General features: G+C 44.1%; 1 protein-coding gene across 2 annotated transcripts in view; it reads left to right on the forward strand.

The window, feature by feature from the left end:
* Col4a4 (collagen type IV alpha 4 chain) overlaps nt 1–23,152 on the forward strand; it is a 112,481-nt gene that overhangs the window by 84,068 nt on the left and 5,261 nt on the right. For both annotated transcript variants that reach the window (XM_040753220.1, XM_040753219.1), the window contains 10 exons: nt 5,807–5,878; nt 7,238–7,366; nt 7,459–7,572; nt 9,012–9,167; nt 11,197–11,304; nt 12,328–12,336; nt 15,846–15,971; nt 19,948–20,064; nt 20,461–20,649; nt 22,225–22,511. In XM_040753220.1, coding sequence (XP_040609154.1) covers nt 5,807–5,878; nt 7,238–7,366; nt 7,459–7,572; nt 9,012–9,167; nt 11,197–11,304; nt 12,328–12,336; nt 15,846–15,971; nt 19,948–20,064; nt 20,461–20,649; nt 22,225–22,511 — 1,307 coding nt within the window. The remainder of the gene's footprint in view (nt 1–5,806; nt 5,879–7,237; nt 7,367–7,458; nt 7,573–9,011; nt 9,168–11,196; nt 11,305–12,327; nt 12,337–15,845; nt 15,972–19,947; nt 20,065–20,460; nt 20,650–22,224; nt 22,512–23,152) is intronic.

Genomic DNA, 23,152 nt, shown 5'->3' on the forward strand with positions numbered 1-23,152 from the left:
CTTTAAGGTATTTATGTGCCTCAGTACATGTGTACTGATTGTGGGAAGGGGTGAGGAGATAGGAGGGCTTCCCAGAGAACACATACCCATTGAATTATATTCGCTTCCTTTGCTAGGTACAGAAATACTTGTCCTGGCTGTAGTTTTTGACTTTTAAAGGTAATAGTGGTCTGGTTATTTTTCTGGATGTAATGTAACAAGGTACAGCAAAGAACACTTACTGTTAGCATATATTCAGGTGTAGGTTTTTCATCGGGACCCAATAACCGACATGGAGATTTCATATAAATTATAAATGTGTGACAGATGTCTCAGGCTTATTACTAACTCTTAGAACTTAAATTAATCCATTTCCATTAATCTATACATTGCCACGTGGCTCATGGCTTTACCTGCCCGCCAGCATGTCTTGCTCCCTCCTGGTGACCTCCTCTGACCCTGCCTTTCCTCTTCCCAGCATTCTCTCTACCCCTAAAATCCTGCCTAGCTATCAGCCAATCAGATTTTTATCAACAATGAGAGCAACACATTTTTACAGCATATAGAAGGCTTATTCTGCAGCACTCATGCCCTTGTATTCATCTGCCTCCCTCTCCCTATGGTCCATTTCTCCTGTTCTAGACAAATCCCTTTTCTGTGTGCTCGGTGCATACCTCTAACACAACACCTGCAGAGGACTTTCTTATCAACGGAAGATCATTTTTTCAAAACTAAGACCTTTGGAAAAATGCCCTCGGTACCAGCTGATGCACGATACACAGCAAGTATTTTTGGTTGGTGAATTAATACTTTATGAAGTCAGGGGTCTATAGTTCAAACAATAGGTGAGGGACAAGCTTTCCTGGCCACACCCTGATAAGTTAGCTTCCTCTACCTCCTCGTTTCTTCCGTTAGTCCCAGCTGTCTTCAGGCCAGTGACTTATACACATAAAAGATGTGCTAGTAGAAATCAAAAGACTTCCTCTTAGAATAGTTAGAAACCTCTTCTGAATTAAATGCGTCATTGTTTTGAAAATCCAAAATCTGTTTTTTCTCGTCCTTTCTGCTCTTCACCCCTCAGCTTTCCAAGATCCCCAGGGCTTCAACAAGCAGTAGTGTGGTGTGTGTGTTGGTGCAATGCTGCAGACAGGGGAAGTCCTCCCTTTGGAAGTTTCCAGCACACTCAAGCGTTTGCTGGCAAGCAAATAACGTGATGGGAGAAGTTCTTGTTAGAACATGTAATCTCTTGATGCCTTCTCCATCCTCACTGACGTTTGTAGTAATGTGAAAACCAGACTTGTGACAAGTTTAAAGTTCCACACAAAATGATGCTGCTGTTATTCTGAGCTTTTCCTCTCGTGACTGCGGACATTTTCTGCCTCTGGCAACCCTTGCAGACCTCCTGGGCTCCTCTTTGACTTCAACATTCTTCCAGTCTGGAAGGATTTGGTAGGGATCCAAAAGAAAACATTTAACATTGTTAAGGCTCTCTCTCCACAGCCTTCCAGTTCCACACATCAGGGAGAGTTTCTGAATGCCTGCAGGTGGTTGTAATACATGCTTCCTTCCTTTTTGAACATTTATCAAATGCCTTCAGTATGACATTGTTTCAAAAAAAAAAACCAAAAACCAAAATAAAACAAAGAAACACCTAATAGGCATGAACTTGGTCCATGATGAAATTACTTTAGAAGTAATTTCTAATTGCCTCCCAACATTGTGCATTGAAAGGAATTGGAAGGAAACAGATCAAAGGGCATTTTACTCCCAGTGAAGACCCTTGCTGCAGTGCTCCTTTGCTACCACTCGGGGACGCTGTTTCACTGCACACGCACAGCAAATGATCCAGTCAAACAAAACAAAACAAAGCAGTGGGATACATTGTTAAAACGAAAAACATCCCAGCAGAAACCCATTGTTGCAGTTCTCTATAACCACATAAAAATGAAGCAGGATCCTGCAGAATCACTTTGAACTGAGAAACTAACTATTTGAAGTATGTTCTGATTAAGGTAGGGGACCTACTCTCCGGTCTGAACAAAGCAGCTGCTGAGCTCTGATTTCTTTGCCCTGTTCACACAGACTGTGTGGATCTCTAAGTCCTGCTTGAGTCCAGTCAGAATTAAACTTTAGCTTAGACACATGATAACAAGTGGCTTGACTGCTTGCTTTATGTTTCCAAGTACATGCACTCTCTAAAAGGAAAACACCCCGTGTCTAGTTCTGTATCCAAGATGAGAATGATGGAAACCTACTGAGAATTACTGGTTGTGTGACAATACTACATGCGAATTGGGTATCTGGGCTAGTGGCAAGTAAAATAGTTCACTTTTCTTTTCTTGCTTCCTTCCCTCTTTCCTTCATTCCTTCATTCCTTCCTCCTTCCTTCCTTCCTTTCTTTCTTTTTTTTTTTTTGTAGAGGGGTTGTGTATATATGTCCATGCCTGTTGGGGATGGTGGAGGTCAGAGGTCAATGTTGGGTGTCTTCCTCAACTGCTTTCCACTTTTTTTCCCCTTTTCTTTTTGAGACAGTGTCTTTTACTCTCAATTGAAGTTCTTCCTCCCAGGTGATTCCAGCTTGTGTCAGGTTGACAAAACTAACTGGGACCCTCACTAAGCCTAGAGCTCAGTGAGTGTTGGATTGGGTTAGAGTAGCTGGCCAAAGAGCTATAGGAATCTGCCTGTCTCAGCTCCCCGAGGGCTGGGGTTACAGATGTGCACCCAGATATTTTTTTAAACATGGGTGCTGGGGATGAAATGTAGGCCTTCATACCGACATGGCAAGCCTGCATTGACCAAGCCGTCCGTCTTCCTAGCCCCAGGAGTTCACTTTTAGAAGGTGATTGACTTCAAATGTCTTTTATGAGGACGAGAATGCCTTCCATCAGTGAGCTATGACAATCAGAGCAACACTCTCCCCAGCTCCTGTAAGTAAATTATCCTCCTGTCTCTCACCCCAGCACTTAGCAAACTAGATGTCATTGCTTCTTTGTCCTGTCAGGTCAGGGATTATGTCTTTCTTGTGTCTCATTGTCTCTTCAGTACCTGTCATGAGATATGCTCTTGGGGGATGGAGCTCTGTGCATTAGGAAGCCATATTTATTCTTTCAGTAGGAATTCATGTATTTGCTAAAATTTTTTTAATTTAAATATTATTTTGGAATCTGTTCTTGATAAGGGTTCCCAACCTTTGCCTTTGGTTGTGAAGATTTCTCTTTTCCATTAACTTTGTAGTTAGTGTGGCCAGCTGCCTCATTTTTCTTGGGACTGTCTTAGGATGTGGAATTCCAATGCTAAAGGTCCTAGCCAAACAGGGGGCGCACTGGTCACCCCCATTAAAACGTAAGCCCTGCCAGTGTCATGGGAGTACAGAGTAGCATTTTTCTGGCTTTAGATTGGGGACTCTGTCACCAAGCGTGGACTGTCTAACACAGAGGAAAGGCACAATGTGCTGGGCGGAGGTTAGGTTCACTGGCTAGAGGAAGAGTGTACTGGCCCCTGAGTGCAGCCGGGTGCAGCCTCAATTGGTGGTTGTTAAACAGAAGGACTATCAGAGAGGTGAATAAAAATTCCTCATTACCCAGGAATGTGCTTTGTTAGCCTAATTGCCCTTCATCTGCACTGTATATATTTTATGCATGAACAACTTTCTGATTTAGAGATGGGATTGATAAAAGCTTTCAGTAAAAGGGGAAAATTACGCTTAAAACCCTGCCCAGATGTAGCTGCATTCAATTTAGAAAGATAACATTGGGTCACATAAGGGTCGGCCAGTTCAACAATGGCAAGGGGCTGGACTGTGACAGCCCAGGATCTGGATGGGTTGATGCGACAATGGAGAGTTGGCAGAGGCTAGGACAGCCCTCCTTTAGCCAAGTCCCCAAGCCATCAATCTTGGTGGCTAACACTGGAGATCAAAATACATAGAAATAGCGAAGTGGTCTCAAAAAATTTATTATCATTTTAAATAGATTGTAATAAATATCCAGATTTGGCAGACAAAGAAGGTCGTTGTGTTCTTTTGGTGCAAACTTGAAATACTGGCTCATAAAATAGGGAAGAGGATTGGAAAATAAACTAAGCCAGGACTGTGAAAAGTAGTTAGAAAATAAGAGATTTAGGGAACGTAAGGACACATTCCCCCCACCTTTTTTTTTTCAATGCAAGAAAATATGGCTCATTGAATCAGTCTAAATTTGGGATCTTAAAAGGAAACTCCTGTTGTCCATTTGAAGTACTGATATTAGATAGAATGGACACAATAACTACGCTATCCTCCGATCAGTATTGCCCGTGAGAACTTGCTTTACTGAACAAAGTGTAACTAGCACTGGAATTGTTTACCCATTGGTTGATACCTTCAACTTCTCAGAATTGTATTTGCTCCACAAATGTATTAGAAAAAAATGTGACATACAATCAGAAACAGTGGTCTACTTTTTAAATACAGCTTACTGTCTATGTATTCAACCTTCACGTGTCTTCACATTTTATAATTCACTTAAGTCAACAAGCATCTGTTCAATACTTGTAAGGTGTAGGAACTATGTTCAGTGTGGGAATAGAAAGACTAGTAGGGCCTGCTCATGAGCTCATTTATGCTTGAGCCAGGGAAGCTGCCACCCAAAGGCATGCTTGTTTTACAAGTTGGTAGATGCAGTCCATCCAGAGAGCCCCATGGGGGTACTGTGAGCACTACAGGGGCCACTTCCTGTGCTTTTGGTCACATGAGATGAGTGTGTTTTTGTCATGAACCAATAGAATGCTCATCTGGGTGAATGGACAGTGTGAAGGATTGCTTACTTCTGGGTGGGAAAGGACAGCTGGTGGATGGAAAGTCCAGCAATGAACTAGGAAGGCCATTGGGGTTGGCCTAAGGCTGAGCAAAGCTTTCTTCCAAGGATCACACAGTGGGACAGTAAGACATGTGGGAGTACGTGTGACTGGGCTCTGTGCTCTTGAGGGACTCTATGACATTTGTTACCTGTCTGCTCTCTCACTCTGTTACCCTCAATTTTGTGTCACCCTGTTAGAAAACTCTCATTTAAAAATATTAAGCACAACTTACATAAAGTCAGGTTGGCATCTATCTCTTTAGACAACTCTAGAATGCCTTTTTGGTTAGTCTAATTCCACGAGTACTGAATCATTGGGGGGCATAAAATTTATTTTAGGGCTTGAGGTTTGATTTCAGAGAACCTCCACAAAGTCAGTTCATTTGCTGTAAGAAGGTATCAGGACAATTCTGGAAGAAGTAGCTGTAGAGAAATAGCTGCAGTTGAACTTGACCCAGGTCTTGTTTTCTAGTGTAGTACAGTGCCTAACACAAAACCAAGGAGAACAAGTAGTCCCCATACACCACAGCAGGAATCATCTCGCTTTGCTTTGTTACCATGACTACATCTGGAAGGAGTTAGGACCAGCACACCCTGGTGGGAAGAGAAGACTCAAACTGAGAAGCAGCAAGCTGAGATTTACTGTCATCCAATCTCTGTCCTTGCCTAAAGAGATTTTATCATCATCAAATCAAAGGTCACTTCCTGCATCCAAATGTGGCAATTCTAGACTGTTTCCCATCATGAGTTAGTTACAAAACAAGCCTGAGAAATATATTTGTTAAGTTTTCATGTCAGAAAATCTCCACCAAATGAATGCTGATCAACTCCCAGGCTGGATTCTGGCCTCAATGATGACCTCCAGACAGTGAGATCTGTCTGCCTTCTTCCTTTTGACTCACTCTCCCCTCGTGTAGACATCATATTGCTGTCAGAGGAGGAATTAATAGCTGGTCTAACCTTTGAGACACAGAACCTGTGTTGTGTTTCAGGGCCCCCCGGGTCTCCTGGGCTGAACGGCTTGCACGGTCTCAAGGGTGAGAAAGGAGCCAAAGGTACCTCAGGTAAGACAGAACTATTGATGATCAAACTTTAATCTATGGGCCTAGGGATGGAGCAGAATCTTTTCCTGACATTTCCTCAAGTCATGAGAATTGGGGGTGAATACAAAAGATTGACAAGATGGTAGAGACAGTGTTGGGACCACATCTGGATTTGCACATGGTTTATAGAAAAAAGACATTTAAGGAAAGTTGATGCAAAGGAGTGGCAGTTAATAGTACTTTTCTTTTCACAGCTTAGGTCAGTCTACTGAATACTCTGAATTTTTGCTAAAATGGGATCAGATTTCAAGATGTTATGAAAAATAAATAGCCTTATTTTTAAAAAATATATATTGCTTTTTGTTTTTAAAAAGTATAGCAATGGCTGCTATAATCACATTAATCTAATTAGTAGTGCTGGCATCCCTTTACTGGGACCTGTTAAGACAAATTACTTGAATAACTTCCCATTAGTTTTTTTTAAGACCCATTTTTATAATTTTCAATTATGTGCGTCTATGTGGGGGTTATATGCATGTGAGCACAAGTGCCGGGAGAGCTGGGGGTCTTGATTCTCCTTGGAGCAGGAGTTCAGGCAGTTATTTGTGAGTGGTACAACATAGGTACTTCCAATCAAATTTTTGGTCCTTTGGAAAAGCAGCAAGCGCTCTTAATTGTGGAGTCATCTCTCCAGCTCCCAATCTGCCCTTAATTTTGATGTCACAGACAGGTTAACCTTCAACCACCATGTTGTAGCTTATTCCATTAAAAAAGTCTGTTGTATTATTTTCCCATTGAAACAGCCTACATCAGACATAGTAGCTGAACCCAACTAGCAAATTCGAGTACCTATCAGAAAAAAGATTTTACAGTGAGGCATGACTCTACTCTTGGAGAGAGATGGAATCTTTATGGATTTGGGATATTCCAAAAGTAACTCAGGTCACCTAAGATTTGTTTGGTGTCTCTTTCAATTAGTCTTATTAAATATATAATCCTTCCAAGAAACCAAAGATATTCTCCATATTCTCTCCCTTTTCAGGGGGAAGCTCCAAATTATGGTAGACCAGTATCCACTCAGATTTCTAAACAATTTGTTCGCAGTTATGTATAGTCATCTCCTTTGGTTTTTTTTCTTTGTGAAACTGTTCCTACAGTAATATTTCATAAAATGTGGGACATAACCACAACAGAAACCAAATTGTGGTTGGTCGGTGTGATGGGTCATAAGCAAGAAATGGGGATTCAGGGAATGAAGCACCATTGCATCCGGAACTGGTCCCTCTGCAGCTGCCATACTCCTGCTGCGGGGGTCCTTTTCAGGTTCTGTGGCAGGGATAATTTCAAAGATGCAATACTGCTGCTGTCTTTCACGTTAAGGTTTGCATGAAATGGGTCCACCTGGGCCAATGGGAGTGCCTGGACTAAAGGGAGAGAGAGGTGACCCTGGGAGCCCAGGAATTTCTCCCCCAGGCCTTTCTGGAGAAAAAGGCCTCCCAGGACCCCCAGGTAAGAAGCAGCATGCTTTGATCTTTCCTCAAGAACTAGTTCCAAACATTTCAGATGTGATGGGACTAACATAAAAACATGTAATTCCACAGGGAGACCAGGACAACCTGGTCCCCCCGGTGCCCCAGGAAGAGCTGCTAAAGGTGACATTCCTGATCCAGGTCCACCTGGAGACTGGGGACCTCCCGGCCCTGATGGCCCAAGAGGTATGAGGGCATCGTGACAGAGGATGACAGCAGTTTCTTTCTTAGAAGTGACCAGCTAGGTATAGCTGTAGTATCTCCCAGAGAAGTGCCAAAATGGCTGTGCCCACTCAGCAGGTGGATTAGGTGAGATGTGCCTGCATGACCGGTATAGGTAGCAGGGTCTCCCAGGCCCAGGTCTAGAACATAGCCCCCTTACTCCTCTATGTTGGCTGCAACAGACTCCTGCTGCTTGGGTACACACAGATAAAAGAAACATTCCCCACCACTAGATTGACACTGCCTGTCGGAGGTGCCCGGGAGGAAAGAGTTGTGCTCTCCTTGTTTCTAGCACCTGCCCACGGGGATAGGGGGCAGGTCCCAGGCCTGTCACATACACAGGAAGTCTCCACATGGGCCACCAGCAGTGCCTGTTGACTGTTTCACTGATGCACAGGGTGCAGGACAAGATTCTCGAAGTTGTTTGCAGCTAAAACAAAACAAAACAAAGAACCAGTGATAGACCAGGTGGGTGTGGGCATCAGGCGAAGAGTATATGTCAGTCATGGATTCGTCCTTATTTTTAGCCACATTCACACTGGCTCATAGAACTCTTATGTGGAGACACATAAGAGAAAAGAAAGGCAATAAAAACTGTGCTAGGAAGTACAGAAGCTAATTAAGAATAAAGTTGGGGTCAGCTCACTTCTATGAATAGATACTTGTTTTAAAATAATATTATGATTTTGAGCGCACATTCATTCCTCATTAGTTATATTTTATTAAAACTTCATTCATCCATCTATTCATCTACCCACCCATTCATTCATCCAAGCTTCAATCCATATATTCATCCATTCATTCAACCATACATTTTATCCACCCACCAATTCATCTATTCAACCAACCATCTCCTCACTCATCGAACCACCAGTCCATGAACTCATCCACCCCCACACACCCATCTATCCATCCATTTACCCCCCTACCTACCTACCCTCCCACTCATCCTTCCATCCATCCATTCATCTACCATCCATCCATCCATCCATTTACCCCCCTATCTACCTACCCTCCCACCCATCCTTCCATCCACCCATTCATCTACCATCCATCCATCCATCCATTATCCATCCATCCATCCATCCATCCATCCATCCATCCATCCAGTCATGCAATCTGCTATAACAACGAGATGATTAAAGACACAAACCATTAGCTGATACTTTCCAAATGGTTCCGAAGGGGAAGGGGTCTATTTATTTACTAAGCTAAATTTTCTCAGCGTGTACCCTGTAGCAGACATTTTGCATTTCACTTCTGATACTGCTGACTGCCTTGTACTTCTGATTTTCTACATTCCTTGTTGGCAAATTGCTGCATTTCCCTCCCTGAGAAGTTGTCAAACCACCAATACTCAGTTTTGTCATTTACTGAATGTTTTTGCCTCCTCTCTGTGTCAGGAGCACCTGGGCCTCCAGGTTCCCCTGGGAACGTCGACCTTCTGAAAGGTGATCCAGGTGACCATGGTTTGCTTGGACCACCTGGCTCCCGAGGCCCACCAGGCCCTCCAGGCTGTCAGGGTGCCCCAGGATGTGATGGCCAAGATGGTCAGAAAGGTATGCTGTTGGCTGTTCTTTTGGTGGTGTGTGAAGACCTTCCTCACCTTACTCTAAGGGTCTGGGGTACTGTGTTCCCTGCCATGATGCCATTCCTATTTTTAAAATGCCCTGGCTTCCTCTAAAAAGTTCTCAGGTTGAAATAAAAACTGAAAGAAGGACACACAGGGACTGGAACTAGTAGAATGCCTATAATTTCTGGCTGTATAGTGAGTTTGAGGCTAGCCTAGGGTACATGAGACCTGTCTTAAATAAATAGCTAAGCTGGAAAAGAAAAAGACTGAGTCTTCTGTACCAGACTGAGCAATAGAATCAAAAGCAACCTCGAACATGTGATTTAAAAATGTAGAAGCCATCTTTACGGAGTGAAACTAGCCAGGCAAGGTGGCTTGTGTGTGCAATCCCAACATATGGGGGGCTGACACATGAGAACTGCCGTGAGTCTAAGACCAGCCTGAGCTGCATAGCGCCTCCCAGGACAGCCTGAGCTCTAGAGTAGGATCGTGTCTCAAAAATGCCCACTCCCCATAAAAAATTTTTAAATAAACAAGTAGAACTAAGTCTTGTGCTTTCTCCCATAAAATGTGTTCAAATATTATTGATTTTAGCATATAATCAGCAGTGTATTGTTCCAAACTCAGAACCTTTCTCCAGTATGACACACCCTTGCCTGTCACTGAAACTCAATGCATGTTTCAAACTTACTACAGTTCAGCCCAGTGTGGACAGACCACATTTCGTGTGCTTACCAGTTATATGTAGGTAGGAAAGAATAGTTGTCTCCTGGAGCATTTTTTGAAAAGAGACTAATGTGTATTTTTTCAACTTCCTTATTTTATAAGGGGGTTGGGTATAAAAAAATCCTACCTATGAAAATTCCAAAAAGGGCCCAGAATTTACCACTTTGCCTTACTTCTGAACCTAGTATGAGACACAGCAAAAGATTACGGCAAAGGGGAGACCAAAATTATACCGAGGCTGCAAAAGCCACAGCGCAAAGGCTATCTGTGGGACTGGGTAGTGCGTATCTATGCAACAGTAGGCAGAAACCTCTTTACTTTAATAAAATCAGCTGTGATGCTGTAGATTGCATCTGCAAGCTTGTGATCATCCACTCATATCAGAATAAGGCAGACGTGCCAACGCTCCGGGCATCAAGAAAAGAAAGGAGACTGACAGATCCAGGGCACACATCTTCACCTGGACAGAAGCTTCAGAAGCCAAGCTAATGGAAGGACCTAGCTGAGGGCAGAGAGGATGCTGGGAATAGTGGCAGACGATGCTGGTGAGATGGCTCAGTGATTACAAATGCCCTTTCCATGCAAGCATGAAGAACTCCTTTTAATCCTGTGAACTAGGTAACTGACTTCACCAAAGTATCCTCCGACCTTCACACATGTCCTGTAGCATGCACATGCTCTATCCATCACACACACACACACACACACACACACACACACACACACACACACATATGCACGCATGTGCGTGTAATTTTTTAAAAATTAAATAGTGGAGCTACTCCATGCTTCCTGCTCAACTCTCATTCTATGAGGCACACCCAGCTAGTCCATGCTTTCCTGTAACAAGGGCAGGAAGTTCTGTAGTCTACTGGGTACCTACTGGAGGGTAGAGGGTGCACAAACTTAAATAGCACCTACATAGACCAACACGGAGAGGATGCTGTGAGTGGGCCTGACTATAAAATGGTGAAGAAAACAGTGGTGGGACCTTCAGTCATGCAGATGCCTCTTTCCTTCCCACTCAGTTCTAATCCTTTGCTGTCCCCAGAGAAAGTTCAGGATATGGGGCATTGCTTTTTCATGTAGTCTCAACTTGCTAACCCTTCTCATTGACCACTGGAGTTCTTTTGCAGAAGTATTTCTTCTTAACCCTCCAGAATGAGGCGAAAGACCTCCCTCCCACAAGTTCTGCCCTGCTTGTTCTTGGAGCGGAACTCTACAGATGCTAAACCCGTTATAGTCACTGTAACATCCTTTCTGTGCCCTCCTCCTTATCTTTTCTTTAGGACCAATGGGATTCCCAGGGCCTCCAGGGCCACCTGGCCTTCCTGGGGCACCTGGAGAGAAGGGACTGCCTGGACCTCCAGGCAGAAAAGGATCCATAGGCCCTCCAGGTGAGCTTCTGATGGTTGTATATCCTGAGGTATGTCCATACAGCCTCCTATTTAAATAGTTTACTATGAGGGTCAGCCTTCAGGAACCATTGCTACATGCTTGTAAATTAAGCTCTTCTGATGTAAGTAGTGTATTTGTTTCAGACTGTCCCATTAAATCTCATGTCTGATTAACTCTCAGAACAAATACAGTGAGGAATTAAGAGCTGATGTCACATATAGTAGTTCTAAAGGAATAAATATTTGTGTGTTTTCACCCATGAGACAGAAGTGAATTTGACTACTGTTAGGATTGTGTGTTTACTTCTTGAACCACATTTTAATAGGTGTCTATTTTCTGAAAAGTACATTGGTTCTGATGGGATAGGAAGCATTTAAACTAATTATTTTGTAGCCAATATTTTTTAACCATAAGAATGAACTGGAAAGAGAAAGGACATACAGACATATGCATGTAAGGTTAGTGGAAGTAATTTCTTTAAAAAACCCCAAAAGGATATGCAGCGATAATTCAGAATGTTTTGCAATGTTTGTGACACTGATCCAAGAAATAAGCATAGCACGCTGCTTCATCAAGGGTCATAGTACAGCGAAACAGAGGGTTGGTACTTGGATTCTTCTCGCTTCCTTTCTGTGCATATAACCTATGAAACATGACAAATGAATACATAATTTTCAGAAGGCTTTAAGTGCTGTAATTCCTATACACACTCATTCAGGACACATTCACCATAGAAAATCAACTAGAATTGTCAGTTTCTCAAGAGAGTTTCATTTCAAGTCCTTGTAAAGATAAAAACTCCATTAGTACAAAAATCATAACTGCTTCTGTCAATCACAATGATGCAAATGCCTTATGTAAATACGGCGTTGTCACTCTGCTTGTCACCGATGCTCCCTCAAATTACTATTTATATTCTCAGCCATCGGTTTCACTTTTGTCCTCACTCACAAATTTAAATTTTCTTTCCACCACGTGAAAACCATCACCTCATTTTGCATTTCCACGGTGGATCTCTTCAGGCTGCAGAGGTAAGAGTTATGGTGGGATGGATAATTTCCCCTGACTCTGCTTCCTTGCCATTTCTACTCTGACCCTTTCCATTCTGTTTGTTAAACTGCTGCATTTTTGTGTACATGGGGTTTCTGGAGTCATCATAGGTTTTAATGTCTTGGCTTCTTTGTTGCAGCTATAGTAACCTCACGTTAGTGTCCTGGTGGTGGCCCTCATTACCAGCTGTCAAGGTGCAATAGGCAGGCAACCCCCAGAATTTCAGTTCAGTTACAGAACTTCAGTTCTGTATAAGTGCTCTCATTGTTGGATGCCACAACCCACAGTAGTGTAGCTCCTTTTAGGATTCCTATAATGTAAACATATGCAACATCTCCAAAAAGACAGGCCCTTATTCCCAATAAGAGGCAATTCCGTTTTCAAGAACAAATTTATTTGTATGTTAAAAATAAAATGTTCACACAACAGTCTGTCATGCAAAAGCAACGTGTGATTTTGTATCTGACAATTTCAAAGAGAATAGAAAAATGTTCTCAGGAGGTGGAAAGCAGGCATGTGTGGTGATTCATGTATGAAATCCCAGCATTGAGTAGCTGAGGCAAGAGAACTTGCTATGCCTTCACAGGCTAGCCTGGGACCTTTTCTCAAAGGGGGCTGCAGGGAGGGTTCAGTAGCTAAGAGCACTGGCTGCTCTTCCAGAGAACCAGGGTTTGATTCCCAGCAACCACACGACAGCTCACAATTGTTTATAACTGTAATCCCAGGGGATAAGATGCTCTTTCTGGCAATCACAGGCAGGAGGCATATACATGACTCACAGACACACATGAAATCAAACACCACACACATACAATTGAAAGAAAATTGTAATCCCACCCCAACCGAAAAGCAAAAAGAGGAAAAATAAATAAATAAATAAATAAATAAATAAATACATTTATTCTTTCCAGGTATTTGTTATTACCCTCAAAAAATTACCCTGAAAACAGGTGCATAAATTACTTTTAGGGATTTTAGAAGAGACATTTTATCTATTTTCTTTCTGGCAAAGAAAAACAGTTTGAAAACTTCAAAAACTCATACTATTTTACATATTCATAATTTAAAATTAAGTGAGATGTTGAATAGATTTTTATTTCTGCCCTCTCAGTGTGATAAGTTGAAATTCATTTAAAGATAATACCAAGTCCTTACCTAAAGTCCAGCTAAAATGGAAGAGGTGTCACACCTCTTATTACTAGCACATGGTGGATTGAAGCAGAAAGATTGTTTGATCCAAACTGCTATGGGCTAAATAGTGAGACTCTACCTCAAAAAGCGAAAACAACAACTGAACTAAAAACAGACAACAAATCTGCTGAGCTCCCCCAGTTTGGCTTCTTCTTGGAAAGGTCCAGTTTATCTGGGAAAACAAGAGACATTCCTGTGTATTTCCCTCAGTTGCCTTGCAGCAAAGTCCAATTTTGCACTAAGCTGGACATATTGTGAAAAGTTCCCTGGGTCTGTATTGCTTATAATTTCATGCCATGTCTTATGAAAGGTTCAATTCCAAGCAGCTTGCAGACTTCAGGTCCATCCTGCAAAAGCACGGGAAGTTATTGTGGGAGTGGATACTCTGTGGTCATGGCTGAGTTTCTCTATAGCTTTGGTCCTTCATTATTGATATTTAAAATCATTATGAACATTTGCCTGAACTTTGAGAAAACCGTTAACTCACCAAGTGGTGTGTTTTTAAACATCTCTTACAATTTATCACACACATATGAACAGTCTTTTGGCTGTGGATGTAATTCAATGGTAGAATATGAGTACCCATGGGTCCCATCCACATCACACACACACACACACACACACACACACACACACACACACACACACACACCAAGAGAGACAGAGACAGACAGACAGACAGACAGAGACAGACACAGACACAGAGAGAGGCGATAGATAAAGAGGCAAAGACATAGACGCAGAGAAATATAGAGACAAGAGCAAGCTTGAGGCAGTGTGGCATGGTAACATGCTGGTGAGGAATGTACATTTGGAACCAGAGCCTTCTGGATTGTTATCTGGGCTCCACAGTGTTTGGGCTGTGTAACTACAAATACATTTCGTATCCCTTGGGTTTTCTTACCTGTGATATTCCAAAATTACAGCACATGGCATGATTGTCGGGGAGTGGAGTGATAAAGCACTTCCTACAGGCCCTGGTACACAAGAAGACCTTTAACATCTCTTTGTTGTTCTTGGTACTGCTCAGGGGTATTCTTAGCCCCCGTGGGATGTTTCAGAGTGACTGGCTTGAGAACCACTTGCCCTCTTCCCATTCTCCATCTTCTAAGTGGTTCCTGTCCTCCTGTCTTCTCACAAGCTGTTTCTGCTCCACTGGTTTCCAATTCAACCATTTTTGTCTGGTGTTGGTTGTTTCTTTTATTGTTTTCTTAATTTTTGTTTTTATTACTGTTCAAAGTCAAGCCACCTACTCTGATGTGCTATGGGATTTCCAAACACACCCTCCAAGAGCTGGGCAAATTCCCAGTGCTTTGGGAAGCAGCCTGCCTTGATGAGAATACAAGCAGTATTTTAGGAGTGTCAGCCTCTCAGTGCAGTGGGCCTCAAGGTTGGAATGCCGAGTCAGCACTATGCACCTCACTTGGGAACATTAGACATTCACACCTCAGATTCCACTTCAGACCTCCCAGTTCAGAAATTGCTTTCTAACCAGTTGGCTGATGACTCTAATGTGCGGGTCTGAACTCACCTCTTCATTGGCTCTTCTCAGCACTGCCTGACACTGGAGTCACCTGAAGAAGTAAAAATCATACCCAGCCTTGGGGTTCACCTCAGAAATTCCCAGGTGTCCTATCAGCAAAACGTTTGAAAATCTCTTGTAGCTGAATTTATCAAGCCCTAAGTTGAGGGCACAGTTAAGACTACCAAGTACCATAGTATTTCGGGGGGATGGTGTGGTGGGTGGAGGGAGGAGACAGGTAACAGCCTAGCTTTTAGGCCCCTGTAGATCATTCCAACATTCATTCAAGATTGAAAAACCAGAGCATGAGATCCACTGGCCATCTTGAATTATCACACAGGGGAGGCTGACGCTAAGCAAATCCACCTGGTTCCAGTATAATTAGGAACACAGTAAGCCCAGCTTTAGGGACCCCTAGTTTCTCTTGCAGTGATGCCTATGCCTAGCTCACTAGTAAATAAAATGGCACAAAGGTTGGAAATTTCTTGCAGGACATCAAAGTATTGTTACGTCGACCAGGAGTGAGTAATGTCCATTTCTGCCTCCACTGGCTGTCTATCTCTCATTTCAGCAGTCAGTCACTTAATCCACAAAGCCTTTCTAGAAGGTTTGCGTGTGTCCCTGCAAGGGGCAAAGCAAGTTTCCACTACTAGACTGTTGAAGATTCTTGTTAAGATTTTAGCAGTGTGTCGGGAGTCCATCCCTTGCCGGAGAATGTAGAGGGAGCTGGTTCATAAGAATGTGAACCCATTTATGCAGCAGTGACTCCAATTGCAGGTGAACCCGGGCCCCCTGTGGATGTGGATTCCTGTCCTCGGATTCCAGGACTTCCTGGAGTGCCAGGCCCCAGGGGACCAGAAGGAACTGTGGGGCTCCCTGGACAGAAAGGCCCCCCTGGACCAGGTATGAGCATCTCTGAGTTCACTGTTGAAATAAACATCTATGTTTTTCGTGATACTGTTTTTCAAGAGGAATCTAAATCATGGTGGTGAATCTGTGAAAACATTCATCTTTTACATTTTGTATGTGTGTGTGTGTGTGTGTGTGTGTGTGTGTGTGTGTGAGCACAAAGGGAATCGTATTCTAGATTCAAACATCCTTTCTCTTCTGTTGAACTCCTATTTAAACCTTTAGATTTGCCCAGCTCTTGGAGGGTGTGTTTGGAAATCCCATAGCACATCAGAGTAGGTGGCTTGACTTTGAACAGTAATAAAAACAAAAATTAAGAAAACAATAAAAGAAACAACCAACACCAGACAAAAATGGTTGAATTGGAAACCAGTGGAGCAGAAACAGCTTGTGAGAAGACAGGAGGACAGGAACCACTTAGAAGATGGAGAATGGGAAGAGGGCAAGTGGTTCTCAATTTTGGCAACGGGTGCATTGTTCCTGGAATGGACCTGATGAGCACTGGTCAGTCACTGTCAGGGTGGGAGGACCCTGGTTAGCACACAGACCAAACTGTACTGGCAAAAAGTGTTCTCCACGTAGCTTACTATCTTCTTGTACATCCTGCCCACACTGGGTAATTGATGCTGAGCTAGGGAGTGCTGGGCGTCTGGATAGCACAGACCAGTTGTAATGCCTTTGAGTTCAGCATCTGTGTGCAGAACATCAGAAGGGAGGCCCCTCTCTTACTTCCTCCACTGCCTGGCTGTTATTTCAAGTGCAGTGCCAAAGGATGTGGAAGGAGAATGGAATCTGTGTCACTTGTTTTCCTACCACCCTACAGATGACAGCAGCCTGCGAGCAGGATTCTCATTGCTCATTGGTGGGTCTCCACAGGGTTCTGGGTTATGGGAGATGTCTGCTAAACACTTGAAGTAATACATGATGCCCTGAGTACAAGCTGTAGTGTAAGGCTGCCTTTCTAACCCTAGTGCTGTTGACTGTGGAGCCAGGCAATCTGTTCTGCAAAGGGCCACTCACTATGGGGTGTTACTAGACATGAAGAATACTGGACCCCTATTTTGTGATGGCCAGAAATGCTTCCAGATGTTGACACATGGCCCCTGGTAGACACTTGGCACTGAGACCTGTTTGTGAGGGAGAAGTAAGTGGTAGTAGCTTGAGCCTAAAGAGAAGCTAAGAAACAAACAAAGATCCCAAACTTCATTGTGGGGTTGGGGAGATGATTTGGTTTTCTTCTTTCCTTCCTCCCTCCTCTTCTTCCCTCCCTCTCTCCTTCCTTCCTTCCTTCCTTCCTTCCTTCCTTCCTTCCTTCTTTCCTTCCTTCCTTCCTTCCTTTTTTTTTGAAACAAAGCTTCTCTGTGTAGCTCTGGCTGCCCTGGAACTCTCTTTGTAGACCAGGGTGGCCTTGAACTCAGGGATCCATTTGTCTCTGCCCCTGGAGTGCTGTGATGAAAAGTATGAGCTGCAATCCCATTGGCTTGGTGAAGTACTTTGTGTATTAGCATTAGGACTGAATTCCAGGCCCCAAGACTCAAAGTCAAAGAGTTGGCGCAGTCAGTATGCCTATAGTCCCAGGGCTTGGTAGGTAGACACAGTAGGAACTCCGGGGCTTACTACATGGCCAGGCTAGATAAGTCTGTGAGCATCAGGTTCTGTGAGACTAAAAACAACATAGAGGGTGATTGAGGAAGACACCTGACTCCAACCTCTGGTTTCTACATACACTTACACACACACACACACACACACACACACACACACATACACACATACACACAAGTGTAGGTGAACACAAATACAGATATACCTTAACACCCCCCCACATAAAACATTATAGGAATTTAAACAAAAAGAAAAACAAAGAAAGTGAACACAGTTTTTAAAAGCACAGCTGGCTGTATATCTGTCCACTCGTGTTTCGGCACATGTTTTTAAAGAGTCCATCTTACCACACTGTTTTGCAAACTGCTGTTCTTAACATGCCATTAGTTCTGTGTCATTACATATTTTCCAACAATATTGTCTGTGGCGGCTGCAGAATATTGCATTATTTGATTGTGCCATAATTCATTTAACCACCACTTTCATGAATTATTTATCGATTGTTTTGGTGCCAACATTCTGCATGAAATAAATGAATCCAACAAGGTCCTGCCCTTGAAGCAACAGAAAAGGAAAAGAGAAGGTACTGACAATAGAATCCGATGTCTTGAAGGCTAGCAGTGGTAACTGTACTTATCTGGAGATAGAGAGAGGGGTGAGGGGCATCTAACGTCTGGAATTTCAAGCCTTATAGACCTTCTGAATCCCCTCCTTCACCCCTCCTTCCTGGAGATCTTTTTAAAACACACATTGCTGGGCCCAGCCTAGACTTCCTAGCTTGTCAAGTGTGAAGAGGGCTTCGAGATTCATTTTTCTAAGAGTTATGAGTGCTGCTACTGTACTGGGTCACTTTAAGTGCATTTAAGGTGGTCTCACCTTTTCACTCTGATAAGCAACTCCTAAAGCATGTCTGTCTGGGTGATGACTATTTTATAATTAAGCATCTCTGATTATACCAGAGAGGAAGTGTGATGGTTAGGAAGGGACACTCTAAAACTTGACTATAATTACTCTCAGGTTCCTCATGTCAAAGAGGCTGATTAGGACACCTACAGGTTAACTGTCATTGATGGTCTGACATCATGAAGTGACAGAATGAGCAGTAAATCTGTTTGCTATAGTTACTGTAGGCATTGTTTCCTTAATATAAACTCCTTGAGTGCCATTTCTTGTGTTAAGGGTTGGCAGGAGGGAACTGGAGAGATGATTCAATGGTTAAGAGTGCTCGATGCCTAGAACCTTCATCCAGTGACTGACCGAAGCAGAGGCAGATACCCACAGCTAAATACTGAACTGAACTCCTGGGATCCAGGACAGAGAGGGAGGAGTGATGAGCAAAGGGATCAAGACCGTGCTGGTGAAACCCACAAAGACAGCTGACCTAACAAGGGGGAGCTCTTGGACCCCAGAGTGATGGCTTAGAGGCCAGTATGGGACTGATCCAGACCCCCTGAATGTAGTGTCAGTGAGGAAGCCTCAGCAAATCTCTGGGGCCTTGGGTAGTAGATCAGTGTTTACCATGGTATACGAATGAACTTTGGGAGCCCATTCCACATGGAGGGATGATCTCTCAGCCTGGACACAGGAGGACCTAGGTCCTGCCCTGGATGAAATGACAGACTCTGGAGATCCCCCCTGGGAAATGGTGTGGTGATTGGGTGGTAGGCTGGGGGGGGGGTGGATTGATGGAGGGCCAAGGGAGGAGGGGTGGGAGAGGGATCTGGGATTGACATGTGAAACAAGCATGTTTCTAATTTAAATAAAATAAAAAAATGTCAGTGTTGAACAGTAAAGAGTGCTCAATGCTCAGTTATGAGGATCAGGGTTATGATCCCAGAATCCACATTGGGCAACTCACCTACACATTTAACTCCATCTCTGAGGGATCCATGCATTCTTCTGTGGAAACCTGAATATGCATGTACGTACTCAAGAACACTAACATGCACACACACATGCATGCATGTATGTGCATGCAGGCACACACACACAGGCGTGGGTGTAAGACTTTAAATAAAATTAGTTTATAGAAAAAATGGTAGGCAGAAAGAAGAACAAAAATTTTAAAAAGGAGAGGGAGAAACATCAAATAGGCAGAAACATGGAGTTTTCAAAATACGCCATCAAGTTAATTGTCAGATATGCGTTGTAAACATCAAAGTCTAGAGTAGTAGTTAGCAAAATTTGGTCCCCACTACCAGCAGCATCAGCACCATGTGGGAACTTGCCAGAAATGTGAATTCTCTGGACTTGGGCCAACCCATGGGTAGGTTCAATGTCATCAATGTGGGAAGGTAGCCCAGAGTCAGTTCATGGGATGTACATGCTGTCGTTTTCACTACCATTATCATGAACTTTCCCACAGGGTGCAAAGGAAAGCCTGGGCTGGATGGCAGGCGGGGCCAGGATGGCATCCCTGGATCTCCTGGGCCTCCAGGACACACAGGTGACACTGGAGAGGCTGGCTGCCCTGGAGCTCCAGGTAGAGTTTCCGTTTCTTCCCTGTTCTCTGAGGTCACAGTCTTGACTCTTGCTTCTAAAGTGCAGGTAGAAATAGATTTGCCTTGGATACCAGCTCTGCAAGTCTTGAGAGGGATGTTCCTGTTTTCTGTTTTATACAATATATCCCAGTCACTCAGGACATGCTTTTATCCTTAGTAACCATTGGGGAGGGGTTTCTAAGACAACTCCTCCTCCACACAGAGGTGTTGTGTTCTTGTGTCCTATGGACAGGCTAGGGGTGCAGTCCCGAGAGGCAACTGTGTTCTACTTCCCTCTGTTCCCTGATGCTGAGCACGACACTGAAACAGAGATACTAAAAATGCTTACTAAATGGAATGCCCTAAATTGTAGGCTTTGTTTTTTTCTCTCTCTGCAGGCCCTCCTGGTCCAACTGGTGATCCTGGGCCCAAGGGGTTTGGCCCTGGATACCTCAGTGGCTTCCTCCTTGTTCTCCACAGTCAGACAGATCAAGAACCCGCTTGCCCTGTGGGTATGCCCCGGCTTTGGACCGGATACAGCCTGTTATACATGGAAGGACAGGAGAAGGCACACGATCAAGACCTTGGTATGGATACGCAGTCAGGTGGTGCCACGTGCTATACAGGGCCATGCACACGATGGCTCAGAGAGCAAACCCTGGGGTTCACCTCACAGATTCATCAGTGTCTTAGCCACTGACTCCCATGGCATCAATATTTGTAACAAAACAAACCTCTCATGCTAATTCCCATGATCCTGTTAGATAGTGCGAAGTCTCATTCTGGTGATTGGTTATTATCTGCCTACTTATTACTCATATTTTTCTTTTTTGGACACATGGTTTCACTATGTATCCCTGGTTGACCTGGAACTGTGTAGATCAGGCTGGCCTCAAACTCACCAGTACCCACCTGTCTCTGCTTCCTAAGTGCTGAATTAAAGATGTGGACCCACCACAGGCACAGGTCACCACAGTTACAGGTCACCACAGACAAAGGCCTTGATTGTTTTTTTTTTTTAATTTTTCAGTATTCTCCTGCAATAGGATAAATGTAACCTTGTTATGGAGTACAACCCTTTGGTACTAAATGTAAATTATTTAATTGGGCATACTGAGATCCCGTGTTTATGTATGGATTGGTTGAAAGCAGAACTTGCTGGGTACATGCTATCTCATTGGCCAGTGCCAACTCTCAGGCCTGTTCTGTTTCATTTGGGGAATCACAGGACTTTGAGCATCAGCCCTCCATGCTCCTTCCCATCTTCCAACAGCAGATTTATAGGCAGCAGGACCCAATGTCAAGGCATATGGTGACAGTGGCAGGGATGATGGATGCAGGAAGTGTGTAACAGTAGGGACAGTTGACAAGTGAGTCTTACCGCCTTCACCCGTGGCAGGCCTATGGGTGGCAACTGTTCAGATGGCCATCTTTATTTTCCTCTTGGTACTGCCACATCATTTCCTTCCTTGGATGCCTAGGTTCTTCAAGGACAAGGGAAAGATGGGGGAATGCTTATCTTTTTGAACCTGCTTTCTCTTCTTTCTAATACTGGGTCCTTCTCTTGCCCTGGTGGAGCCGAAGCACCCCTGGGCAAAATCCAAGCCCCTTAACAAGACTGCCAAAGCCCATATCCTACGGTCTGAATTATTTCTAGAAACCCAGAGATGAAGTCATGCAGATGCATTCTCCCTGGCTCCCACAAGCCTCCACTGAGCTCTGAGTCCAGCACTCTGTACCTCTGGCCCTCTCCATCTCAGCATCTTCTCCTTTGAATGTTTACCACTATCTCCAAGACCCAACTTTTCATATTGGGTATCCCAGCTTAGAATAAAGTTCTAGTCATTCTTCTGGGAGTTTTGGGAAATCCACACTTCTCACCCACAGAGCTTCTCTGGCTCATCTGTTACCTTGTTTGCTCATTTGTATTGAGAAGATAGATGTGTCTGTGCTCATCTCTAGCCCTTGGTGGGTTGGTGATCTCCAAAGACAGGGATGAGTGGATGGAGGCTGGTCCACAGATCAGGGAGATGGCCAAAGTGGCAATAGGTTCTGGCATGGTTCTCCATAGGTTGTAGCTGGTGTCTATAAATGCCACATGTGGGACTCACTGCCTGCACACAACTGGATGCTCATATACTGTGCATTTTCTTCTTTCCAAGGTTTGGCAGGGTCTTGTCTTCCGGTGTTCAGCACACTGCCCTTTGCCTACTGCAACATCCACCAAGTGTGTCACTACGCCCAGAGAAATGACAGGTCCTACTGGCTGTCCACCGGGGCTCCCCTTCCCATGATGCCACTCTTGGAGGAAGAGATCCGCCCTTACATCAGCCGCTGTGCTGTGTGCGAGGCCCCAGCCCAGGCAGTGGCTGTCCACAGTCAGGACCAATCCATCCCACCGTGTCCACGGGCATGGAGGAGCCTCTGGATTGGGTACTCATTTCTGATGGTGAGAATCCTACCCTTGAGCCTTATTCCTGTCTAGATAGTGGTTCTGTGTACTCTGTAGCCACCAGAGGACCCAAGGTCAGCCAGGCCAGTGCAGACTACAGCCTGCTGAGACATGGGGCCATCATTATTGTTGTTATGATAAAGCTTGAGGAACCTTGCTTGGGGGACCTTGCGTGAGGGACCTTGGTGGATTTCATGGCAGGCGAGGGTGACAAACATGCCAGGCAAACAGAGCCTAAGTGAGAAGTTTTATGAGAAGGATGGAAGGGGGAGGAAAGAGAAGAGAGGAAAGCGACACAGAGACAGAGAGAGGACAAAAGAGAAGAGGAAGACAGGAAGGAAAAGTTCTGTCTGCCCCAGGGCAAAAGCGGAAAAGAAACTGGGAAAAGAAGAGCGGGAAAGAGAGCAAAAAGAGAGAGTGGAGAGAGCAGAAAGAGAGTATGAGTTGGAGGGGGTCTTTTCTGTAAAGGGGTCCTTTGCACCTGAGTGCAGGCTCCATGGAACCCTGGGCTGACCAGAGCACTGCCTGAGTGTATTCTGCCAGGTGACCGGGTTGGCCAGCATAATGCCTGAGTCCTTTATATTTTCTTTCTTATCAATTATTCCTTGGTTAGTTTCGTAGAAGAGAGATTTACTTCA

The sequence above is a fragment of the Mesocricetus auratus genome, unplaced genomic scaffold, assembly GCF_017639785.1.
Source record: "Mesocricetus auratus isolate SY011 unplaced genomic scaffold, BCM_Maur_2.0 Super-Scaffold_100010, whole genome shotgun sequence".
Lineage (NCBI taxonomy): Eukaryota > Metazoa > Chordata > Mammalia > Rodentia > Cricetidae > Mesocricetus > Mesocricetus auratus.